Here is a 20,158-nt window from a genome sequence, read left to right as displayed (position 1 = left end):
AATTATAACCTCTGCTGTTAAAAGCAAAGCAGGGGGCTGGATGGGAACTGAAGCATCTGGGACATGAGCGGTACCCATATGAGATCCTAGTTTTGAGGGTGGAGAATTCAGTGAATTGAGCCATCATGCTGGGCCAGTACGTTACAATTTTTAAAACCTATTACATGTCCCGTTAATTTCATTTACTCTCCCAATCATAGATTCACTGTGACTCCTTTTAGCACTCTTATTTCTTAGATCACATGTTGCACTTTTTGGCACATTCCTCCTTTAGGTGGAACTTCTTTTCCATTCGCTTATGCAGGAAGAAAATGCATGGAATGTCTATTTTCTCGAGCCCGTTCAGGTTTGAAAATGATTTTATTCTAGTCTCATAGCTGGTTGACAGTTTGACTTGGTACAGAATTTTAATGTTTCTGAAGAATTTTGAAACACAGTCCCCATGTCCTTAGCATCTAAAGTTCCTATTGAGAAGTCCTATACATTCAGCTTTGTGTACATCAAATCGTTTTTTCCTGCTTAAAAACTTGTTCAACTGGGCCAGGATCTCATATGGGCGCTTGTTCTAATCCTGGTGGCCCCACTTCCCATCCAGCTCCCTGCTTGTGACCTGGGAAAGCAGTCGAGGATGGCTCAAATCCTTGGGACCCTGCACCTGCATGGGAGACCTGGAAGAAGCTCCTGGCTTCAGTTTGGTGCAGCTCCAGCCATTGAGGCCACATGGGGAGTGAATCATCAGATGGAAGCTCTTTCTTTCTCTTTCCTCCTCTTATATATCTGACTTTGCAATAAAAATAAATAAATCTTAAGTTGTCTAATCATTTTTTTTTTTTTTTTGCTTTGTGGTGTACATTAATGGGGAGGAGAGACAGAGGTTTCCAAGGAGAGATAACAAAGAAGGAGCTGCAGACATCTGCATGGGGCTGCTTTAAGCAGTTTCATAAAAAAGGAATTAAAAGTTAACTTCATTTTGGTGCAAAAACAACTTGAACAACATGAGGGGTTCTCCAAAAGTACTATAAAGTATAAAAGATCAATGCATGAACTTCAAATTATTTTTTAAAAAGATTTACTTATTTTTATTGAAAAATCAGATATATATAGAGGAGGAGAGACAGAGAGGAAGATCTTCCATCCAATGATTCATTCCCCAAGTGACCACAATGGCTGGTGCTGTGCCAATCTGAAGCCAGGAGCCAGGAACTTCCTCCAGGTCTCCCACACGGGTGCAGGGTCCCAAGGCTTTGGGCCATTCTCGGCTGCTTTTCCAGACCACGAGCAGGGAGCTGGATGGGAAGCAAAGCTGCTGGGATTAGAACCGGTGTCCATAAAGGATCCCGGCGTGTTCAAGGTCAGGACTTTAGCCGCTAGGCCACCGCGCCAGGCCCCTCAAAATCTTTTGTCAGTAAGGTCAACATGTTTTAATTAGTTTTCAATATTTTAAATCATGTTCTGGATTCCCATGGACTCATAACAGCAGTATTTAGGTATTCAATAGTCACATGTGATTAGTATAGACATATTATGATATCATTTAAATATGAAGTCCTAGACCAACCATTGTAAAAAAAACAAAGTTATATTTTTAAGGAGAGTTTAAATATAACTACTAATGGCTGGCTTTGTGACATAGCAGGTAAAGCTGCCGCCTATCATTGCAGCATCCCATATGGGCACCGGTTCACATCCCCACTGGTCCTCTTCCAACATAGCTCTCTGCCAGCGTGCCTGAGGAAGGCAGCAGCAGATGGGCCCACAGGGGAGACCTGGCTCAAGCTCCTGGGTTCTGGTTCTGGTTTCATTCAGTCCGTGCAGTTGGCTGTCTGGGAAACCAAAATCTGTTTCTCCCTCTCTTTCTTTTTTTTTTTTTTTAAAGATTTATTTATTTTATTACAAAGTCAGATATACAGAGAGGAGAGACAAAGAGGAAGATCTTCCGTTCAATGATTCACTCCCCAAGTGAGCCGCAACGGCTGGTGCTGTGCCAATCTGAAGCCGGGAACCAGGAACCTCTTCCGGGTCTCCCACACGGGTGCAGGGTCCCAAAGCTTTGGGCTGCCCTCGACTGCTTTCCTAGGCCACAAGCAGGGAGCTGGATGGGAAGTGGAGCTGCCGGGATTAGAACCAGCGCCCATATGGGATCCCGAGGCGTTCAAGGTGAGGACTTTAGCTGCTAGGCCACGCCGCGGGGCCCGATAAGCTTGCAATTTCTTACTGTTTCTTTTTAGAAGAACTTTATCTTCAGACTCTATTTCATGCACTAACAGGAAGGTAGAGTGGTGGGAATTAAACACAGATTTTAAAATATGCTTAGGGCCCGGCGGTGACCTAGCAGCTAAAGTCCTCGCCTTGAACACGCCAGGATCCCATATGGGCATCGGTTCTAATCCCAGCAGCCCCACTTCCCATCTAGCTCCCTGCTTGTGGTCTGGAAAAGCAGTCGAAGATGGCCCAAAGCCTTGGGACCCTGCACCCGCTTGGGAGACCCAGAAGAGCTCGTGGCTCCTGGCTTTGGATCGGCACAGCACCGGCTGTTGCGCTCACTTGGGGAGTGAATCATTGGACGGAAGATCTTCCTTTCTGTCTCTCCTCTCCATATATGTGACTTTCCAATAAAAATAAATAAATCTTTAAAAAATATATGCATGAAGGCAAGATCTCAATTTTACATGGAATTTAAGAAACTGCCTCTGATGAATGTGCAAGAAACTGTAGAGTTGGCACTTGAGCATTTTTCTATTATAGTTCCATATTGGATATAGTTTAATTCCTTAAAAAAAAATTGCTAAAGAGGCCTTAAGAACGTCATGCAGCAGTCTGCCTTGCTCTACATAGCATGATAGTGCCTGTGAGAAACAAATGTTTGAGGGCCTTTTCTGAGTTTTTCTTCCTCAAATAACCCAATTAGCACCTCCTGCTATCTCAGCTACCTCCCCATCGGTATTTCTGTGCGTGATGAGCTTGGGCTTCATGGCAGCCTACAGGCCAGATAACTAGTTCATTCTTCCTTCAAACCAAAAATACACCCCCTTCCCTTAGCCACCCCCAAAAAATCCTACCATAAACACCAACTTATTACTCATCATTTTGCATGCCTTCAGTATTACCCTAGGTCACAGATTATGAATTTGTATTTAAATATATTCATAGAATTTCCACTGTCATTTTTACTTTTTTTCTTTTAGGATTTATTTTACTTGGGCCTGCCGTGGTAACCTAATGGCTAAGTCCTCACCTTGCATGTACTGGGATTCGCATATAGGCACCGTTTCTAGTCCTCGTGGCCTCACTTCTCATCCTTTTCCCTGATTATGGCCTGGGAAAGCAGTCGAGGATGGTCGAAAGCCTTCAGACACAGCACCTGTATGGGAGATTTGGAAGAAGCTACTGGCTTCTGGCTTTGATTGGCTCAGCTCTGACTGTTGTGGTCACTTGGGGAGTGATACAATTTCTTCCTCTCTGTCTCTCCTCCTTTCTGTGTATCTGACTTCCCAATAATAAATACATATATCTTTTTTAAAAAAGATCTTACTTGAAAGAGAGAGAAGAGAGAGGTGGATCTTGCACCCACTGGTTCACTCTCCAAATAACCAGCAGAACAGATTCAAGCCAACTTCAGCCAGGAGTCAGGAGCTTCTTCTGGAGTGTTCCATGTGGGTGCCAGGGCTCAGGGACTTGGGCCATCATCTGCTGCTGTCCCAGGCCATAAGCAGGGAGCAGGATGAGAAGTGAGGCAGTCAGGACTTTGAACCGGTGTTCACACAGCGAGCTGGCGCTGCAAGAAGTGGAGGATTATCATGCCAGGCTACACAACTGTCCCCTCCTTTGACAATCTTGAACGGGTTAAAATTAGAGAACATCATTTTATTCAGATTTCTACTACTCTTTCCGTTTTTAGTAAAAGGTAATAATATTAGGCAGTCTGGAGAAAGACTGCTTTTAAACGCATTTTCTTCTCTTTTCACTTTAAAATAAACATATCAAAGAAAAGTTAAAATAATACCGCCCTCCCCCGTTTGTCGGCAAATGTGTTAAGCAGAGACCTGTGACAAAGAGGTATGGAAACTGCAAGCAGCAGCTGCATTACTTGGGGCATCTTGGCTGCAGCCAAAATGTGCAACAAAGTAGTGACAAAGAATGTGTTTCAAGGGACTAAGATTGTCTCTTTTAACCGTTCAAATCTTTAGATGTTAGTAAAAGAAAACTTTTAAACTTCAGATTTTAATAGCAACCTTACAAGCTAGAAAAAACTCCAAGGCTTCATGTTTATATCCGAATTGCCAAGAAGACTTAGCTCATGCTGCAAAGAACTGACCTAAGGACGGCCAATTCCCCCATCCTTGCCTGAGCGCGGAAACCTAGGGCTGCAGGCTCGTCCCAAGCTGCCAAGGCGCAGAGCTGTAAGCAGCGTCTCCTTAGGGCGTGGGATGGGGGGGCTCTCGGGGTGCCAAGGCGGTCACCCTAGGTGAGGAGGCAAACCTAGGGCCAGCACCACACCTGGTGGGGCCCAACAGCCGCAGAGACGAGCAGGACCAAGCAGACAGCGCCGGGGAAACGAACGGGTCCGCCGCCCTCCAGGGCCACAAGTCCGAGGAATCCCAAACGGACTCTGGACCAGGCCGGCCGCGGCAGCGCGCCCGTGCGCACGTGACTGGCCTCAGCCAATGGGCGGCGGGCGGCTCCGTCCCCGCCCTCGCACGCCCCGCCCATCGCGGCCCCGAGGCCCGGGTCGCCTGCCGGCCTCCTCGGCGCTCTGCGCAGGCGCAGCGCCTGCCGGGCCTGGGCAAAGGAAGCGACGCGGCCGGCCAGGATGGTGCTGGAGAGCGTGGCCCGCATCGTGAAGGTGCAGCTCCCCGCGTACCTGAAGCGGCTCCCCATCCCGGAGAGCATTACCGGCTTCGCTCGGCTCACAGGTAACCCTCCCACCACGCTTGCACCCTCGCCCCCCGAGGATGTTCTTATGAAAACCCCGGGTCGCGGGGGCGGGCGGAGCTGGGCGCGTGGCGCGTGACCCTCGGGTTGCGTCCCGGGTGTCTGCGGAGGACAGAGCATTTCTTCTTTTGTTTTTCTTTTTTTTTGTGCGGAGACGTTGCTGAGTTGGGCGCCGGCCAGCCTCTTTGGTCTCCTGACCTGCTTATCGCCCCCTGCAGCGTCCCGGTTTTTTTTTTTTTTTTTTAATGCACTTGAAGCTGTTGTCAGAGACTCCGGGGCTGGCAGCCCTCAGCTCTCGGCTGGGAGTGCGTTAGGTGGCTGTTGTATTTACAGGCTTTAGGAAGTGGTATCCGTATGTGCAGGCCAGGGCCGACCTGCCGTGGGGGCAGCTGAGGTCAGCAGCAGGTGCAGCAAGGATGCCTCAGCCCGAACGCGTGCCAAGGCTGCCCTGTGGGGTCCAGTCTTTGAAAAGGACGGTTAATGAGCATCTGTAACACTGTCTACTCAGGGTTCTTGTTTTATACAAAACAAAACAAATAATACAGTCTTCGCATCTAGAGGTTATGAATCTGCACAAGGCATCCAATATTAGGAAGGACTTCGTTGGGTTGGGAGCATTTCCAGTGTCAGGGAGGCCTTCGGAAACCATGCATGGCGAGTAAGCTGGCAGACGTGCAGCTTGTATTGGGGACATTAAAGCCTATTAGAATGTGTGCTACTAGATTCAGTGGCAGGATGATTTTAGAACAGTGTTTTGTGTACTTGAAGATCCCTATGGTCAACAAATATTTAATCCCTGTTAAAGACAATGAACAGATCTAAAAACACTTTAAGATCTTCCGGGCCCAGCGTGGTCATGTGACAGAAGATCTTCCTCTCTGTCTCTCCTTCTCTCTATATATCTGCCTTTCCAATAAAAATAACTAAATCTTTACAAAAAAAACTTTCATTCAATGATTCACTCCCCAAGTGAGCGCAACAGCCGGAGCTGAGCTGTTCTGAAGCCAGGAGCCAGGAGCTTCTTTCACATCTCCCATGTGGATGCAGGGTCCCAAGGCTTTGGGCCGTCCTTGATTGCATTCCCAGGCCACAAGCAGGGAGCTGACTGGGAAGCGGGGCTACCAGGATTAGAACTGGCACCTATATGGGATTCTGGCAGGCACGTATAAGGCTAGGACTTTAGCTGCTAGGCCACCATGCCAGGCCCATTTCCATCTTAAAAATATACAATAGGTTTTTCTTTGAAGAGATGTTTAGTGTGAGGACTGATTGTCACAAGTGACAGCTGTTCTGTAACAGGCCTGGTTCATAGTGTGTGCATGCCATCGCTGTTCCTGACACAGGAGTCTCCTGTGGTGACTGCTTTGTGAGACTGGTGCCACGGTTGCAGGGTCTCCTGGAGTGCTAAGGAGAAGTCCCTGGGAGTCTCCCCTCGGAATACATAGCCTTCCTAGTCACGGTGGACTTTCTTGAATGAGCTGCTTGTGAAATTGACAGGTAGACTTTTGAAATACAAACCAGTAGGGTAACGCTTTACCAGTGAGTTGAAAAGCACAGGAGGCCTAAAAATGTTTTTCTTCTGTGGAAATGAGACTGAAAAGGTTCTATAGCTCACAATGTTGGCTATATTTCCTTCCTTTTTTAGGCTTTTTTTTTTTTGTTTTTTTCTAAAGCAGTGAACGCTCTCACGATGACTACATCTTATAAATCCATCCAGGTTTTTTCATTACCATACAGTTCTTAAGTGTATTTCTTATCAGGAACAACTTATTTCTGTTTATATCTTCTTTTGAAGAGTCAGCCTTCTAAGATGGGTTAGTCAGCTCTTTGGAAGTATAGTGTATTCTAATACTTGACCTTTGAAAAACCTTTCCCCATCGTCATATAAACTTTAAAATAGAACAGGAGCAACAGACACCTCTGCACTCTGGAGTCGGGGAGCAGGGTGTTTGTGGATGTACAGTGTAGTTAGGAATGTTGCCAGTTTGAATTAGTTTGCTTCTTTTAAAGATGAAGCAACCCCTGGACAGACTTCAATATCTTTTGCAGAGTAACACAGACGTGTCAGAACTGACCGTGTAATGTTATTAACATTGTCCATCCAGAAGCAAGAATTATCCATCTGAAACAAGAATTCAGAAGTGGGACAGAATTGGAAAACAGGCATGTACTGGAAGTAACCACAGTGTCTGCCAGCCAGGGACTAGATAAACACATCATGATATATTCATAATACAGTACTGGTCTGTAGTAGCAAGAAACCAAAGACTGATCTGCTAAATAAATCTCAGAAGCTTTATGCTTAATGGAAGAAGCTTTCATGACCAAGGTCAATAGTGAGAGAGGAATAGTTTAGAAAGGGTCAGGAAAATACTTTGTAATTATTACTTTTATATTTAAAGATTTATTTATTTTGGGCTCTGGTGCGGTAGCGTAGTGGCTGAAGTCCCCACCTTGCACGAGCTGGGATCCCATATGGGCGCTAGTTCTAAACCCAGAGGCCCCGCTTCCCATCCAGCTTCCTGCCTATGGCCTGGGAAAGCAGTCGAGGACGGCCCAAAGCCTTGGAACCCTGCACACAAATGGGAGACCTGGAAGAAGTTCTTGGCTCTTGGCTTCAGGTCAGCTCAGATCTGGCCGTTGCGGCTCACTTGGGGAGTGAATCATCGCATGGAAGATCTTCCTCTCTTTCTCTCCTCTCTGTATATCTGACTTTCCAATAAAAAATAAGTCTTCTTTTAAAAGATGTATTTATTTTTTATTTGAAGGTCAGATTTACAGAGAAGAAAGATAGAAAGATCTTCCATTCCTTGGCTCACTCTGCAAATGAGACACAATGCCAGAGCAGAGTGGCGCTGAGCTAATTGGAAGCTGGGAGTCAGGAGCTTCTTTCCTTGTGGGTGCAGGGTCCCAAGGCTTTGGGCCATCCTCTGCTGCTCTTCCAGGCCTCAAGCAGGGAGCTGGATGCATAAGGAGAGGACTTCAACCACTAGGCCACCACGCCCGGCCCTTACCAGCTATATTTAAAAGCCTCTGTAATTAAGGAATGATTAGCCTTTGCAGTAAACAGTTTGGGTCTATTTATTTAAACTTTTTCTTATATAAGTACTTTGCAATTTAAAACTCAAGTATTGAGTCCCTACTATGTGTCAGCTAATGTTACAGATACCCAAGCTGATTCATAATGGTGAATAGAAAAAGAGATATTTTTGCAAGTTGGTCATGAATACTATTTCATTGACCCATCGGTCCTGAATGCAGTTGATGCTGGGTTTTAGGTGATGATGGTAAAGCCACCCATTGAAAATACCTGACTTTCATGTTTTCAGCAGCTGAGAAATAGAACTTTTGCATCTTAACTGTAGATGGTACATAAGAAAATAGGATATGAAATTAACAGCAAAGACATTTTAAATATTGTTTTTGTGGTGTTATTATACATATTCTTAAAAACATTTTCTGAAGATTTATTTTTTATTGAAAAGGCAGATATACAGAAAGAAAGATGCAGACAGGAGAATCTTCCATCTGCTATTTTACTCCACAAGTGGCCACAACTGCTGGAGCTGAGCTAATCTGAAGCCAGGAACTTCTTCCAAGTCTCCCACGTGGGTGCAGGGTCCCAAGGCTTTGGGCTGTCCTTGACTGTTTTCCCAGGCCACAAGCAGGCAGCTGGATGGGAAGCAGGGCTGCCAGGATACGAACTGGCACCCTTAGGGGATCCTGGCACAGGCAAGGCGAGGACTTTAGCCACTAGGCTACCATGCCATACCCCCTTTTTAAAATCTTGAAAAATTTGCTTTCATCTTCATGTATTGGTCCACTCCCAACTGCTTGCAGCAGTAAGGTTTAGGGAGAGAGAAACTAACTCCAGATTTTCCATGACAATAACTCAAATACCTGAGCCTTCACCTGCAACCTCCAGGGTGTGTCTGTTAGCAGGAAACTGAATTCAGAGTGGAGGAGCTGGGACTTGAACCTGGCATTCTGGTGTCGGGTGTGAGTGTCCCAAGAGATCATTTGGTCTCAGTGTCAAATACCCACTATGTAATCTTTAGCTAAATTGTCCAAATTGTATAAAATAGAATTCCTCCTTGACATCCATGTGTGTCCATGTGTACTTTAAATTTTTTTTACAGAGACTAATGCTGTAGTGGAGCACATCAGGCTGCTACCTGCAGCCACAGTATCCCATCTGGGCCCAGGTTCAAGTGCCCTAGCTGGTCCACTGTCAGTCCAGCTCCCTGCTTATGGTCTGGGAAAACAGCAAAGGATGGCCCAAGTGCTTGGCCCTGCACCTGTGCGGGAGACTCGGGAAGCTCCTGGTTGCAGAAAGCCCTGGCTCTGACCATTGGCACCATATGAAGAGTGAATGAGTGGCTTGAAGATCTCTCTCCCTCTCTGTAAAACTCAGCCTTGAAATTAAAAAAAAAAAAATCTGCTTTTACGTTTATTGTTGGAGTTTTATACATATTTTTCAATGATTCATTTTTTTTTTTAGTGGGAAAACAGAGTGAGTGCTTCTGGTTCACTCCTCAAATGCCTTGGAGCTGGGCATGCATTCCAGGTTTAGCTCTGAGTAGCAGGAATGCAGTTACTGGGAACCTAATTACCTGAGCCCTCACTGTTGCCTGCCTCCCTGCCTGCCTGCCTCCCTGTCTGCCTGCCAGGGTCTATAAGCTGGGAACTGCCACCAGCAACTGTTATAGGAGTTGGTGTCTCAACTGTTTATATGTCTTGATGAAGAATAGCTAGCTGATGGTTGTGGTTAGACTATTTCATGGTGTAGAAAATTGAATCGGCCGTCTCATAAATCCATTTGTTTTAAGGAGTTTTTATTGGAAAGTCAGATATACAGAGAGGAAGAGACAGAAAGAAAGAACTTGCATCCACTGATTCACTCCTCAAGTGGTTACAGTGGCTGCAATGGCTGGAACTGAACGGATCCGAAGCCAGGAGCTTCTTTCAGGTCCTCCATGCAGGTGCAGGGTCCCAAGGCTTTGGGCTGTCTTCTACTGCTTTTCCAGGCCAGAAGCAGGGAGCTAGACAGAAAGTAGGGACTCTGGGTTTGGAAGTGGCACTCATATGGGATCCCGGCATGTGCAAGACAAGGACTTTAGCCACTAGGCTACCACGCTGGGCCCTTAAGGAGATTTTTTTAAAAATGTTTTCTAACCTTTCAGATAATGTTAAAATTTCGTCCTACTCTAAGTTTAAGGTCCTGGTTTTAACCTGGCCCAGCTTGGCCATTCTGGTCATTTGGGGAGTGAATCAGCAGATGGAAGACATGTCTGTGGGGGTGAGTGTGTGTGTGTGTGTGTGTGTGTGTGTGTCTGTCTAACTCTTTCACGTAAATAATCTTAACAACACCAACTCAGGTGGTAATTCACTTACTAACTTAAATATAAAAGGGTTGGTGTCAAGGTCCCAAGTATGTGGGCCACCCCTGCTGCTTCTGGGAGAGTTGGACTGATAGTAGAGCAGCAGCCAGGAGTCAAACCAGCAGTCTTATGGGATGCTGGCATTGCATGCAGTAGCTTAACACACTACACCACAACACTAGCTGCGTGTAGCCTTATCTTTCAAAGACTTGTTTAGGTGCTGTATTTGGCTCATTTGAGCAAAAGTTAATCACTTCTTGCTGTGTGTTGCTTACATATGATTGCTGTGCTGCATTATTCTGTAATCTGTGGGTCTGTATTCTTTGTGATAGGGGTTTTTGTAGCTTTTGTACCAGTCACATCAATCGGCTTGTGTCATGGAGATTTTATAGTCTTTGAAGGCACTGAAGTTTTTCTTAATGATTTTTAAAGTCTTCCTGTATCTGGACTTACGTCTTTATCATTCATGAACCATGAACAAAGGTGAGTCTACATTTCAAAGGAGTTATCTCAAATGTCAGTTTAATGGAGGCCAAACAATTCATCTGAAATTTACTGAAGTCTTAGTTCATGTAGGCCTTTGTGAGCGGGATGGGCATTGGCCCTTTTCATCAGCGAGGGAGGAAGTATGTCCCCGCTGCCTCATGGTGCAGTACAATAGCTTGCTTCTGAATGGCGCTCTGCAGATTTTACCCAGAGGCTTCCTGCTTGGGTCACTTACTCCTCTAAGAGGCTTATGGTGTTGAAAGGTTTTTTGCATGTGTTCTTTATGACTTGGAACTTTTAGTTAAGTCTTTGGCTGTATAACTTCTCTTCATTCTTTTGGTCTCAACTTAAAAGGTGGGGTTTTTTTGTTTTGTTTTGTTTAAGAAACATTCCCTGATCCTTTTACCTAGCTTAGCATCCAACCTACTGTACCTTACTAGGTTAATAATTTTTTTTTTTCTTACACCAATGTCTTTATTTCCTTCAAAGGAGACTGTGTAGTTACCTTTGTTTGCTTGTTCCTGCCTGGCTCTTCTAACACGTGTGCCTTAAGGCAGCATGCACGTCGCTGTCTGCCCGGCTCCCTGTCTGTTGGACATGTCTGGAGTTGGATGATTACTCAAAAATATTGTTGAGCAAATAGGAGTAAATGATTGCAATTCCTGTTTTATGGATAAAACAAACCTGACTCCTCAGGATATGAGAAGTTGGATTTATACCACAGATAAACTGGAAATTACCTGTTCACTGAAACCCTTTTGTGTGCCAGGCACTGCACCTTGGGTACATGGAGACAAATAAGATAGCAGCACGAACATGTGTAGAATAATCATTCTGAGCATGGTACATGTTCTTGAAACAATAATAAAAATTTGCTGTGTGAATATACATCACTTTATATATTGTTGCAATTACTAGATAATATTTTCCCTCCAAAGTAACTGATAGTTCAACACATATCAGACGACAGGTTGATAGAGGGGCTGGCATAGTGTTTTAGTCGGTAAAGGTGCACTCGGAACTCTGGCATCACATATGGACACTGGTGGGCCCAGCACGATAGTGTAGCGGTTAAAGGCCTCCCCTTGAATGCGCCGGGATCCCATATGGGGCTAGTTCTAATCCCGGCAGCGCCGCTTCCCATCCAGTTCCCTGCTTGTGGCCTGGAAAAGCAGTTGAGGATGACCCAAAGCCTTGGGACACTGCACCTGTGTGGGAGACCTGGAAGAAGTTCCTGGCTCCTGGCTTCGGATTGGCTTAGCTCCAGCCGTTGCAGCTGCTTGGGGAGTGCATCATCGGAAGGAAGATCTTCCTCTCTTTCTCTCCAATAAAAATAAATCTTTTTGTTTTTTTATTGTATCTGACTTTCCAATAAAAATAAATATAAATATTTACTAAAAAAAAAATATGGATACTGGTTCCTATCCCAGCCTCTCCCCTTCCGATCCCGTTCCTTGGTAATGCACCTTGGAACATAGCAGAAGATGGCCCATGTTTTTTGGCTCCTCCTTCTCATGTGGGAAACTTGAATGGAGTACTCAGCTTTGGCCTGACCCAACACTGGCTGGTGGGGAGTGAACTAGTGGATAGAAGATATCTCCAAGTCTCTCCCTTTCTCTAACCTCAGCTTTCAGAGGACAAAGACATCTTTTTAAGAAAGTCAAAATGTTTCCTAAGCCTCATAAAATATATCACACATGGGATTATACTGATAATTACGGTGAGCATAGTTCTTAAAAGTAACAACAAACACAAACATACCTATTGAGGACGATGAGATAGGATGTTTGAAATAGAATTTCTTTCTGAGAATTTAGTTTTCTACTTTTTTATGTGTCAGGTTAGCTTGTAAGGTAAGGTGGCTGTGGGCTGAGCTTGCTTAGTTTCATAGAGCAAATAAATATGAAATTAATACATGAAATAAAATGAAAATAAGCTTGCGAATAAACATGAGTGTGCCTTTTTTACCACAGCTTACAGATCCTGACACGACTTCGTATGTTTAGTTTCAGAATGGCTTCGGCTGCTGCCTTTCCTTGGGGTACTTGCACTACTTGGCTACCTTGCAGTTCGGCCATTTTTTCCTAAGAAAAAACAACAGAAGGACAGCTTGATTAATCTCAAAATACAAAAGGAAAATCCGAAAGTGGTGAATGAAATAAACATTGAAGATCTGTGCCTAACGAAGGCAGCTTACTGTCGATGCTGGCGTTCTAAGACGGTAAGGATTCTGTTTCTATGTACACTAACATGCTATGCAGTTATATTCGCTTCCGCATTAATTCCGCAGCTGGAGGGTTCTGGGAGATGATGTTTTCATATTGTTCATACTGTTCTTTTTTTGGAAGTTCATGTGCCTGAGTTAGTTTGCATTTTGTGATTGATACCACGTCCCTACAATGTGATTGAGGTAGCAAGGAAGGCTGGAGACAGATGTTCTCACCCTGCTCAGCGTTTGTCTCAAGTAACGTGTGTTTTAAGATGTGCTTATTTTTTGAGAGAGGGTGTAAAGTTGAGTGGAAAAGGGCTGAAGCTATCAAATCAATGAACAGTGTTCAATCTGATACTTGACTTTGGGCAAGCTGAGTAGTTGCCAGTGTGGGCTGATCCTGTTACTTAATTTTTAATCTCTAATCTTCAGGTTTTTGTTTTTAATCTGCTACTGTATCAACAATGCAGATATTCTTGGGGTCTTGGGTGAGTTGAGCAATGTAAAATGCCTTGCACAATGGGAGCTAGTAAGTGGTGGCATCATTAGAACTGATTTTTAGGGAGAAAGGAGCCCAAAGAGCAGAGTGCTTACTGGAGGTAGTTGAGGAAGTCTCTGTGTTACATTGATTATACCTTGAAGCTGTAATAGGAAATTTAGAACCATTATATTACAAATGGTGGGATCTTAGAAAACCATTACAAATCGTATTGTTAAAGAATATCTAATGACCTGAGAAATTCTGATGTTGTAAAAGAAAGAAAAGCATGTTATAGTATGAGATATTAGTTTTAAAACATGAATGCATGAAATACATGAGGAAAACACAACAAAATGTTGATTGATGTATATCTGGATGGGTTATAAGTGACATTTTAAATTTTTCCAAAACTGTTAGAATATCAATTTTATAGTAGGAAAATTTAAAATAATCAATGGTTTACATTCCATTGTTTTTACAACCAAACAGGCTGAAATGTATGTAAAAGTAATCCAGAATCGAGACTAGTAACTTTTCATGATTTCTTTTTAACTTATTTTAGTCATTCATATGGAATCATCAATGTTTTTACTTAAAATCTAAGCCAAATAGTAAATTAACTTTGAATTGTTACATTTGTTGTGGTATGGGAATATGGCTGGGTAAGATATGTATCTCTTATGGAGGAAGGGTTCCTGATGAATTTTTTGTAAGCACTTGATGCTTTGTGAGAGCCAAGAAATATTTCTACTTAAGTGAAACATTTTAAAGTAACACTTGCAATTCTTTTTTTTCTTTTTAGTTTCCTGCCTGTGATGGCTCACATAATAAACACAATGAATTGACAGGAGATAATGTGGGTCCACTAATACTGAAGAAGAAGGAAGTATGATAGCAATGGATTAGGATTGAAATCTGTTGTGTGCTGTTGAGTCTCACAATGGTATTTTCTCATTCTTTGTGTATAGAAGATATGAAATGGTGGTCTTAATTTTCACTGCTGGTTGAATAATTATTTCTGCCAATTATCTTGCTACACTAGTATTTATATTTGATACTCTATATTTCATTCATTTGTGTTGACATAAAATTGTCAGACCTGATTCTGACTTCCAAGAATTTATGTGTTTTTCAACAATAAAATCAACATTTCTGATCGTAATTACCTGAAAAAAATCTAAATATTGGCAGGGGGTCCAAAGCTATTTCTTTGAATATCAGTATTTTCAAAATAATGTTGCTTCAGTAATTTTTCCCTGTATTCTTTTAAATATATTATTTTTAATACTGCTTTTGTTTTGGTCATTTAAAGTGCTTATATTTTTACCTTTTGGTCTTTCACACTCCATTCTTTTTGGATTAGGTAAAGTGCTACCATTCGAATTATTTGAGTGTTCATTAAGATATATTCTGCTTTATAGAGTATTGTCTATTTAACATGAATATCCTAACTTCAAAAGAAGAAAACTGGATATAGAAAGGTCCATTATATATTTGCATTATAAAAGACTATACAAAAGGCTTATTTGTGTCTGTTAACATAGATTGTGTGTGTGCGCATTTTTATATTTTTAAATATTATTTACATAGTTGAGAGGGATTCACGCCCATGTGGGCCTCTGATTAGGGTGGGAGGTTCGGGTATGGAAGAAGGTGGGTGGAACAAATTTTTTTTTTCTCCTGTGTCTGCAGGGGAGGAGGGGCAGGAGTTACTTGTTGTTGTCTAACTACATCAGCACTTAAGGATGGCAACAGACATTTGATGGTGCCTTAGCGACCCTGATGTGGGGAAGAGTATTCTGAGGGTGTCACCTGAGTGGTTTTGGTAGTTCTTAGAAGTTGCTTCATTGCTGCAAGGTTGCGAAAATCTTTCCAAGGTCTTATTGGTTGACAAAGTCCACCTTAATGAATCCACAGACCTGGGAACATGCTGCAAAGCTTGTCCAGTAGAATTGTCCAACTTGTTCTGTTTTCCATCTTCTGATGAGGCATTCATCATCCTCTGCTGCCCTAGATGAGCTGCCTGTCATGTCCCCTGTATGCATCCAGGCATACTGTCTACCTCATAGGCATTGGCAGCTGAGGAGGCCTAGTCCTAGTACATGCATTCCAAGGTTGGGTCTCACATTTTGTGTTTTTCCTGTGGCCAGGGTCTGAGTCCAAGAGTCTAGTTGGGGAGTCCTCCAAGAAACCTCACCTGGGGTGACCTCTGACTTGATCCTTTTCTGTGCTAGCTAGTGCAAGGTCAGGTCTGATCTGTCACCTTCACCTGACAGAGTACACACTCATGAATGCAGTCTGCTTAGTTAGTTCTGCCCCAGCTCCATATACCATGCAAACTGATGGGTGCTGTGGTCCAGCCCAGCCAGCTAGCTCACCACAGACCTGGTCCTCAGGCATACCAGTGGATGCCACATCCTTGTTGGGACGACTTCCAATAACCCCCACCAGGCCTATCCGCAGTCCTGGTTTTGCAGGCAGCCTCTGCTTTTGATCTAGCCCAACCCAGCCCAATCTGCATCCCATCTGGTTCTTATGTCCACCCATGGATGCCGTGGCTTAGCTCAGCGTGACTTACTCCCAGACACAGTCCTCATGTATGCCAGCAGGAGCTACCACCTTGTCCAGCCTGGCCTGCCCCCAGTCCCAGCCCACACATATGCCAATGAGTGTTGCAGCCCATCCTGGTCTGGCCTGCTCTCAGCCCAGCTCTTGTACCAGTGGGTGCTGCTGCCTAGACTGAGAATGCCAGCCCCCAGTCCTTCACTAGTGGGTACTGTGTCCAGCTTGATTGACCCACACTCATTCCAGCTCTCATTAATGGGTACTACAGCCAGCCTGGTCAGTCTCACATCCATTCTGGCTCTCACAAGTGCCCAGTGTGAGAAACTAGCCCAATCTGGCTTAACCCCAGACTCAGCCCATATGCATGCTGATGGGTGCTAGCCTGGTCCACCCAGAACCCCAGCTCTCACATTCAGCAGTGGGAGCTGTAGCCTAGCAGGGGAGTTCCTAAAGTTCCTCTAAAGGCCTGCTCACAGCCCTAGATCCCATACTTGCTGGCAGCTTCAGTGGCCCTGCTTGGAATGGTCTTAGCTAAGTCCTGGCCTTTACATGTGCCGGCAAATGCTGCAGTCTACCCCACCCAGCCTCCTCCCTTCCCATCTACTGCAGGTATCTGGTTGGTTCCTGTCGGGTGAGTTCTGTGGTCCTTCTTGGCTCAGGCCATCACCACTCCCGGTTTTCTCCATAAAGTGGCAGGTACTGCAGTTCCATAGAGGCAAGTCCACAGTCTCTGATAGAATCTGCCACCAGAGCTAGTTCTGTTGCTTTTTGGTTGGTTCTGTGGTACAGCTCCAGCACTCAAGGGCAGGTATGGTGGCCTAGGCAAGCCGGGCATGCCCTCCAGCTCAAGCTTTTGTGTGCACCAGTGGGTTGCAGGCCTAGCCTTGGTCTCCCATGTGGGCGAATACCTTGCCCTGACCTAGACATGCTCTGTAGTTTGCTCCCTCTAAACCACTCTGTCTCAGCTCCCTCACCGATCTGTTTATGGAAGAACCCAGAAGTCCTCCCTTCGCTGTGAAACACACCCTCAGCTGCTCCCACTCCAATGCAGCCTGTGCTCCCCCACCTCCCGCCTGGGGGCTGAGGTGGCTCGCACGGTGGTCCCCACCTTCCCCATATATCTTTTCTTGCTTGCTTTTTTTTTTTTTTAAAGCAACTGTGCTGGCTTACTGGTATAGTTAATACAAATTTAGCATTAACTAGGCCCAGAATGCCCACCCACCAGTTACTGGCTGCTCTTCTCTCACTGTGTAGCACTGCCTAAGTTTCCTTGTACTTGCTAGTTTGCTTACAGCTAGGACTGTGTGTATATTTTGAGCTGTTTGACTCCGTGACAGCTGGGAGGAGGTGACAAGAATACTTGACAGCTAGATTTCTAGGCTACTACTTTTTGAAGGCCAGTTATATTTAAACATAAAGAATGTCTGAATTGCGATTTAAATGAAAAGTAGTTCAGTGTTCAAAATCATATAGGAACATTGTTCTCCGATCGTATCATCTAAACAAAACATAAAAATATTTCCAAAATAGTTTACAGGAAAATCTTTTCATAGTTTAGAATGGTGAGATTGGCAGCAATTCAGAACTGTTGAACTGGGGATAAAATAACTGTTACTTTAATAACTTTTAGATAAAGTGTTATTACAGTTGCCACCACTTGTGAAGTCTATCCTGTTTACCTTCCAGAAATAACCAAGAGCATCTGAATTGATACAGTGGAAGTAATTTAGCTCTGAGGACACATGTCTTAGATTTCTAGAACTTGAAAGCAACTACCTTGATGTTATACAGTGTCACATGTGTGTGATTGGAGGGCTGCTGCTTTTGCTTATGTGGGGACCTACTCATGTCTTACTCAGCAAATGAGTACCACCATGACATAAATAGCAGGTATACAAGCAGGCTTGAGGTATTAATGATTCATTCCTGTGGATAATTAAGCAAGTTATATTATGAAAAGCATATTACAGTCCGGCTTTGAGTTCAGTTCCTCATATGATGATTCATCACATTGCTTTTGTGTTTCGTAACCTCGTTTGCTATTAAGTGTTTGGGAAACTAAGCCAGCTGCTGATGTATAAGGTGCTGGCTTCCTCACTGTGATTCTAGCAACATGCTGTTGTAGACTGTCTTCCTCTACAAAGACAGTGCGCTCCACTGTTTTAACAGGGGCCTAAAGGAATTCTGTTGGGTATTTTGATACTTTGATACTTTGATTCTCACTGCACCCACCTAGAATTCTTGTGTGGCAGCATCAACGATCTGGAGATGATTCAGTGGGAAGTTGCTAGGGCTTGTACTTCATTCAAAAATGTGTGGTTCAGGTTTCCATCTTCAGTCAGCTAACTTTCACACAGAGTTCTGGTAAGTTTGGTTATCTGATTTCTGTTCCTGAGTTAGTCACAAGTGTGGAAAAGGTCCTGCTAGAAGCAAGAGAACAACAAAATGTGACAGCTGGCAAAAGAGGAAGGGGAAAAAAATAAAGTGAACTTTAAAAACCTGTTAGACTTGACACAGTTCCCCCCACCCCCAAGATTTGTTTTTGTTGGAAAGTCAGATTCACAGAAAGAATGAGAGACAGAAAGATCTGCTGTGTGCTGATTCACTCCTCAAGTGGCTGCAGCGGCCAGAGCTGACCCAAGCTGGAGCCGGGAGTCAGGAGCTTCTTCCGGGTCTCCCATGTGGATGCAAGGTCCTGAGACTTTGGGTCATCCTTTACTGCCTTCCCAGGCCTCAAGCAGGGAATCAGATGGTAAGTGGAGCAGCCCAGAAATTAACCAGAGTCCATATGGGAACCCAGTGCCTGTAAGGTGAGTACTTCAGCCACTAGGCTACCACACCAGGCATGAGACAGTTTTTTATATGGGATTCTGTACACAGTATGCCCTGAGGATATCAGTATAATCAAATTGTGCAAAATGATTTAGAGATGAATTTGAACTGACATAAATAGTGTGTGTTGGCTAAGTAGGAAAGATGTATCTCCATTTGATGATAGGAACTTCCAATTTAGTTCCAAGTTTAGTGCTTGAAATGGTATATCTAGGTGGCAGTTTATGCAGAGTATTATATATACCTTGACTCATCTCTTGATATTTTAAGGCTATCACAACAAGTTTTTCCATTCAACTGAAACTTTATTAACATTTACTTATTTGGGCCCAGCGCAGTGGCCTAGCGGCTAAAGTCCTGACCTTGAACAATCCAGGATCCCTTATGGACACCGGTTCTAATCCCAGCAGCCCCCCTTCCCATCCAGCTCCCTGCTTGTGGCCTGGGAAAGCAGTCAAGGACAGCCCAAAGCCTTGGGACCCTGCATCCGCATGGGAGACCTGGAGGAGGCTCCTGGCTCCTGGCTTCAAATTGGCACAGCTCTGGCCATTGCAGCTGCTTGGGGAGTGAATCATTGGATGAAAGCTCTCCCTCTCCGTCTCTCCTTCTCTCTGTATATCTGACTTTCCAATTACAAATAAATAAATCTTAAAAAAAAAAGAGGAAGTATTACAGACCACATGAGTAGCAGTTTTGTGACTGCCTTCAGGCCTCGGTGACTGTGCGGGCTCTGTGTGGCACACAGGTTCAACTGAAGATGACTCTCAGAGGCTGCTTGGTTTTAGATTTTTCTGAACTATGCTGTTTCATATGAGGCTGACCATAAGTTTGTTATGGTAATTGTACCAAAGCTCACTTTATTATATCATGTTCGGCAAGTCAGCTAGTTTTATCTTCTGCAGGAGTGCAGTCTGGTCAAGTTGTAGCAAGCATCATTTTACTACAGTATAAAAAGTAGGGCCTTTATACTAGCTGTTTGTAATTGTGCAAGTTTTCCATTAGTTGCGGTCTTGAAAGACAGTGAACAGCTGTTGACAAAGAAATCCTTCAGCCAGAGATGACGTCACGCTTTTCCCTGAAGTGCTTGATTATTTGCTTACTAAAAATTTCTGTTTTGAACCATTATGGTGAGGGATGTTCTCTTAGAACATTTGTCAAATCCCTAATTTTCCAAAATAATACATTAAAGGGGAAGTAATAAATTATATAATTATAGAGATGAACCCTGTACTAGTGAGAAAATAAAAACGTCAACAAACAGTCCACTAAAGT

The 20,158-nt window shown here is 44.0% G+C and overlaps 1 protein-coding gene across 1 annotated transcript; it reads left to right on the top strand.

Annotated features, from left to right (window-relative positions):
• The first annotated feature begins 4,753 nt into the window (after positions 1-4,753).
• On the top strand, positions 4,754-15,034 carry CISD2 (CDGSH iron sulfur domain 2). The gene is made up of 3 exons (XM_004594286.4): positions 4,754-4,913; positions 12,806-13,020; positions 14,292-15,034. Exons 1-3 carry the CDS (start codon positions 4,811-4,813, stop codon positions 14,379-14,381), a joined length of 408 nt encoding a protein of 135 aa, XP_004594343.1. The 5' UTR covers positions 4,754-4,810; the 3' UTR covers positions 14,382-15,034.
• Positions 15,035-20,158: the final 5,124 nt, after the last annotated feature.

This window comes from Ochotona princeps, chromosome 7 (genome assembly GCF_030435755.1).
Source record: "Ochotona princeps isolate mOchPri1 chromosome 7, mOchPri1.hap1, whole genome shotgun sequence".
Lineage (NCBI taxonomy): Eukaryota > Metazoa > Chordata > Mammalia > Lagomorpha > Ochotonidae > Ochotona > Ochotona princeps.
The sequence above is the reverse complement of the archived record's forward strand: the minus strand, read 5'-3'. Positions and strand labels throughout refer to the sequence as shown.

Excerpts from the sequence above, each read along its gene's own strand:
- CISD2 (XM_004594286.4), top strand. The coding sequence starts at position 4,811 with ATGGTGCTGGAGAGCGTGGCCCGCATCGTGAAGGTGCAGCTCCCCGCG. Across the intron at positions 4,914-12,805 it reads CGGCTTCGCTCGGCTCACAG|TTTCAGAATGGCTTCGGCTG; the intron begins GTAACCCTCCCA and ends TCGTATGTTTAG. Across the intron at positions 13,021-14,291 it reads GATGCTGGCGTTCTAAGACG|TTTCCTGCCTGTGATGGCTC; the intron begins GTAAGGATTCTG and ends TTTTCTTTTTAG.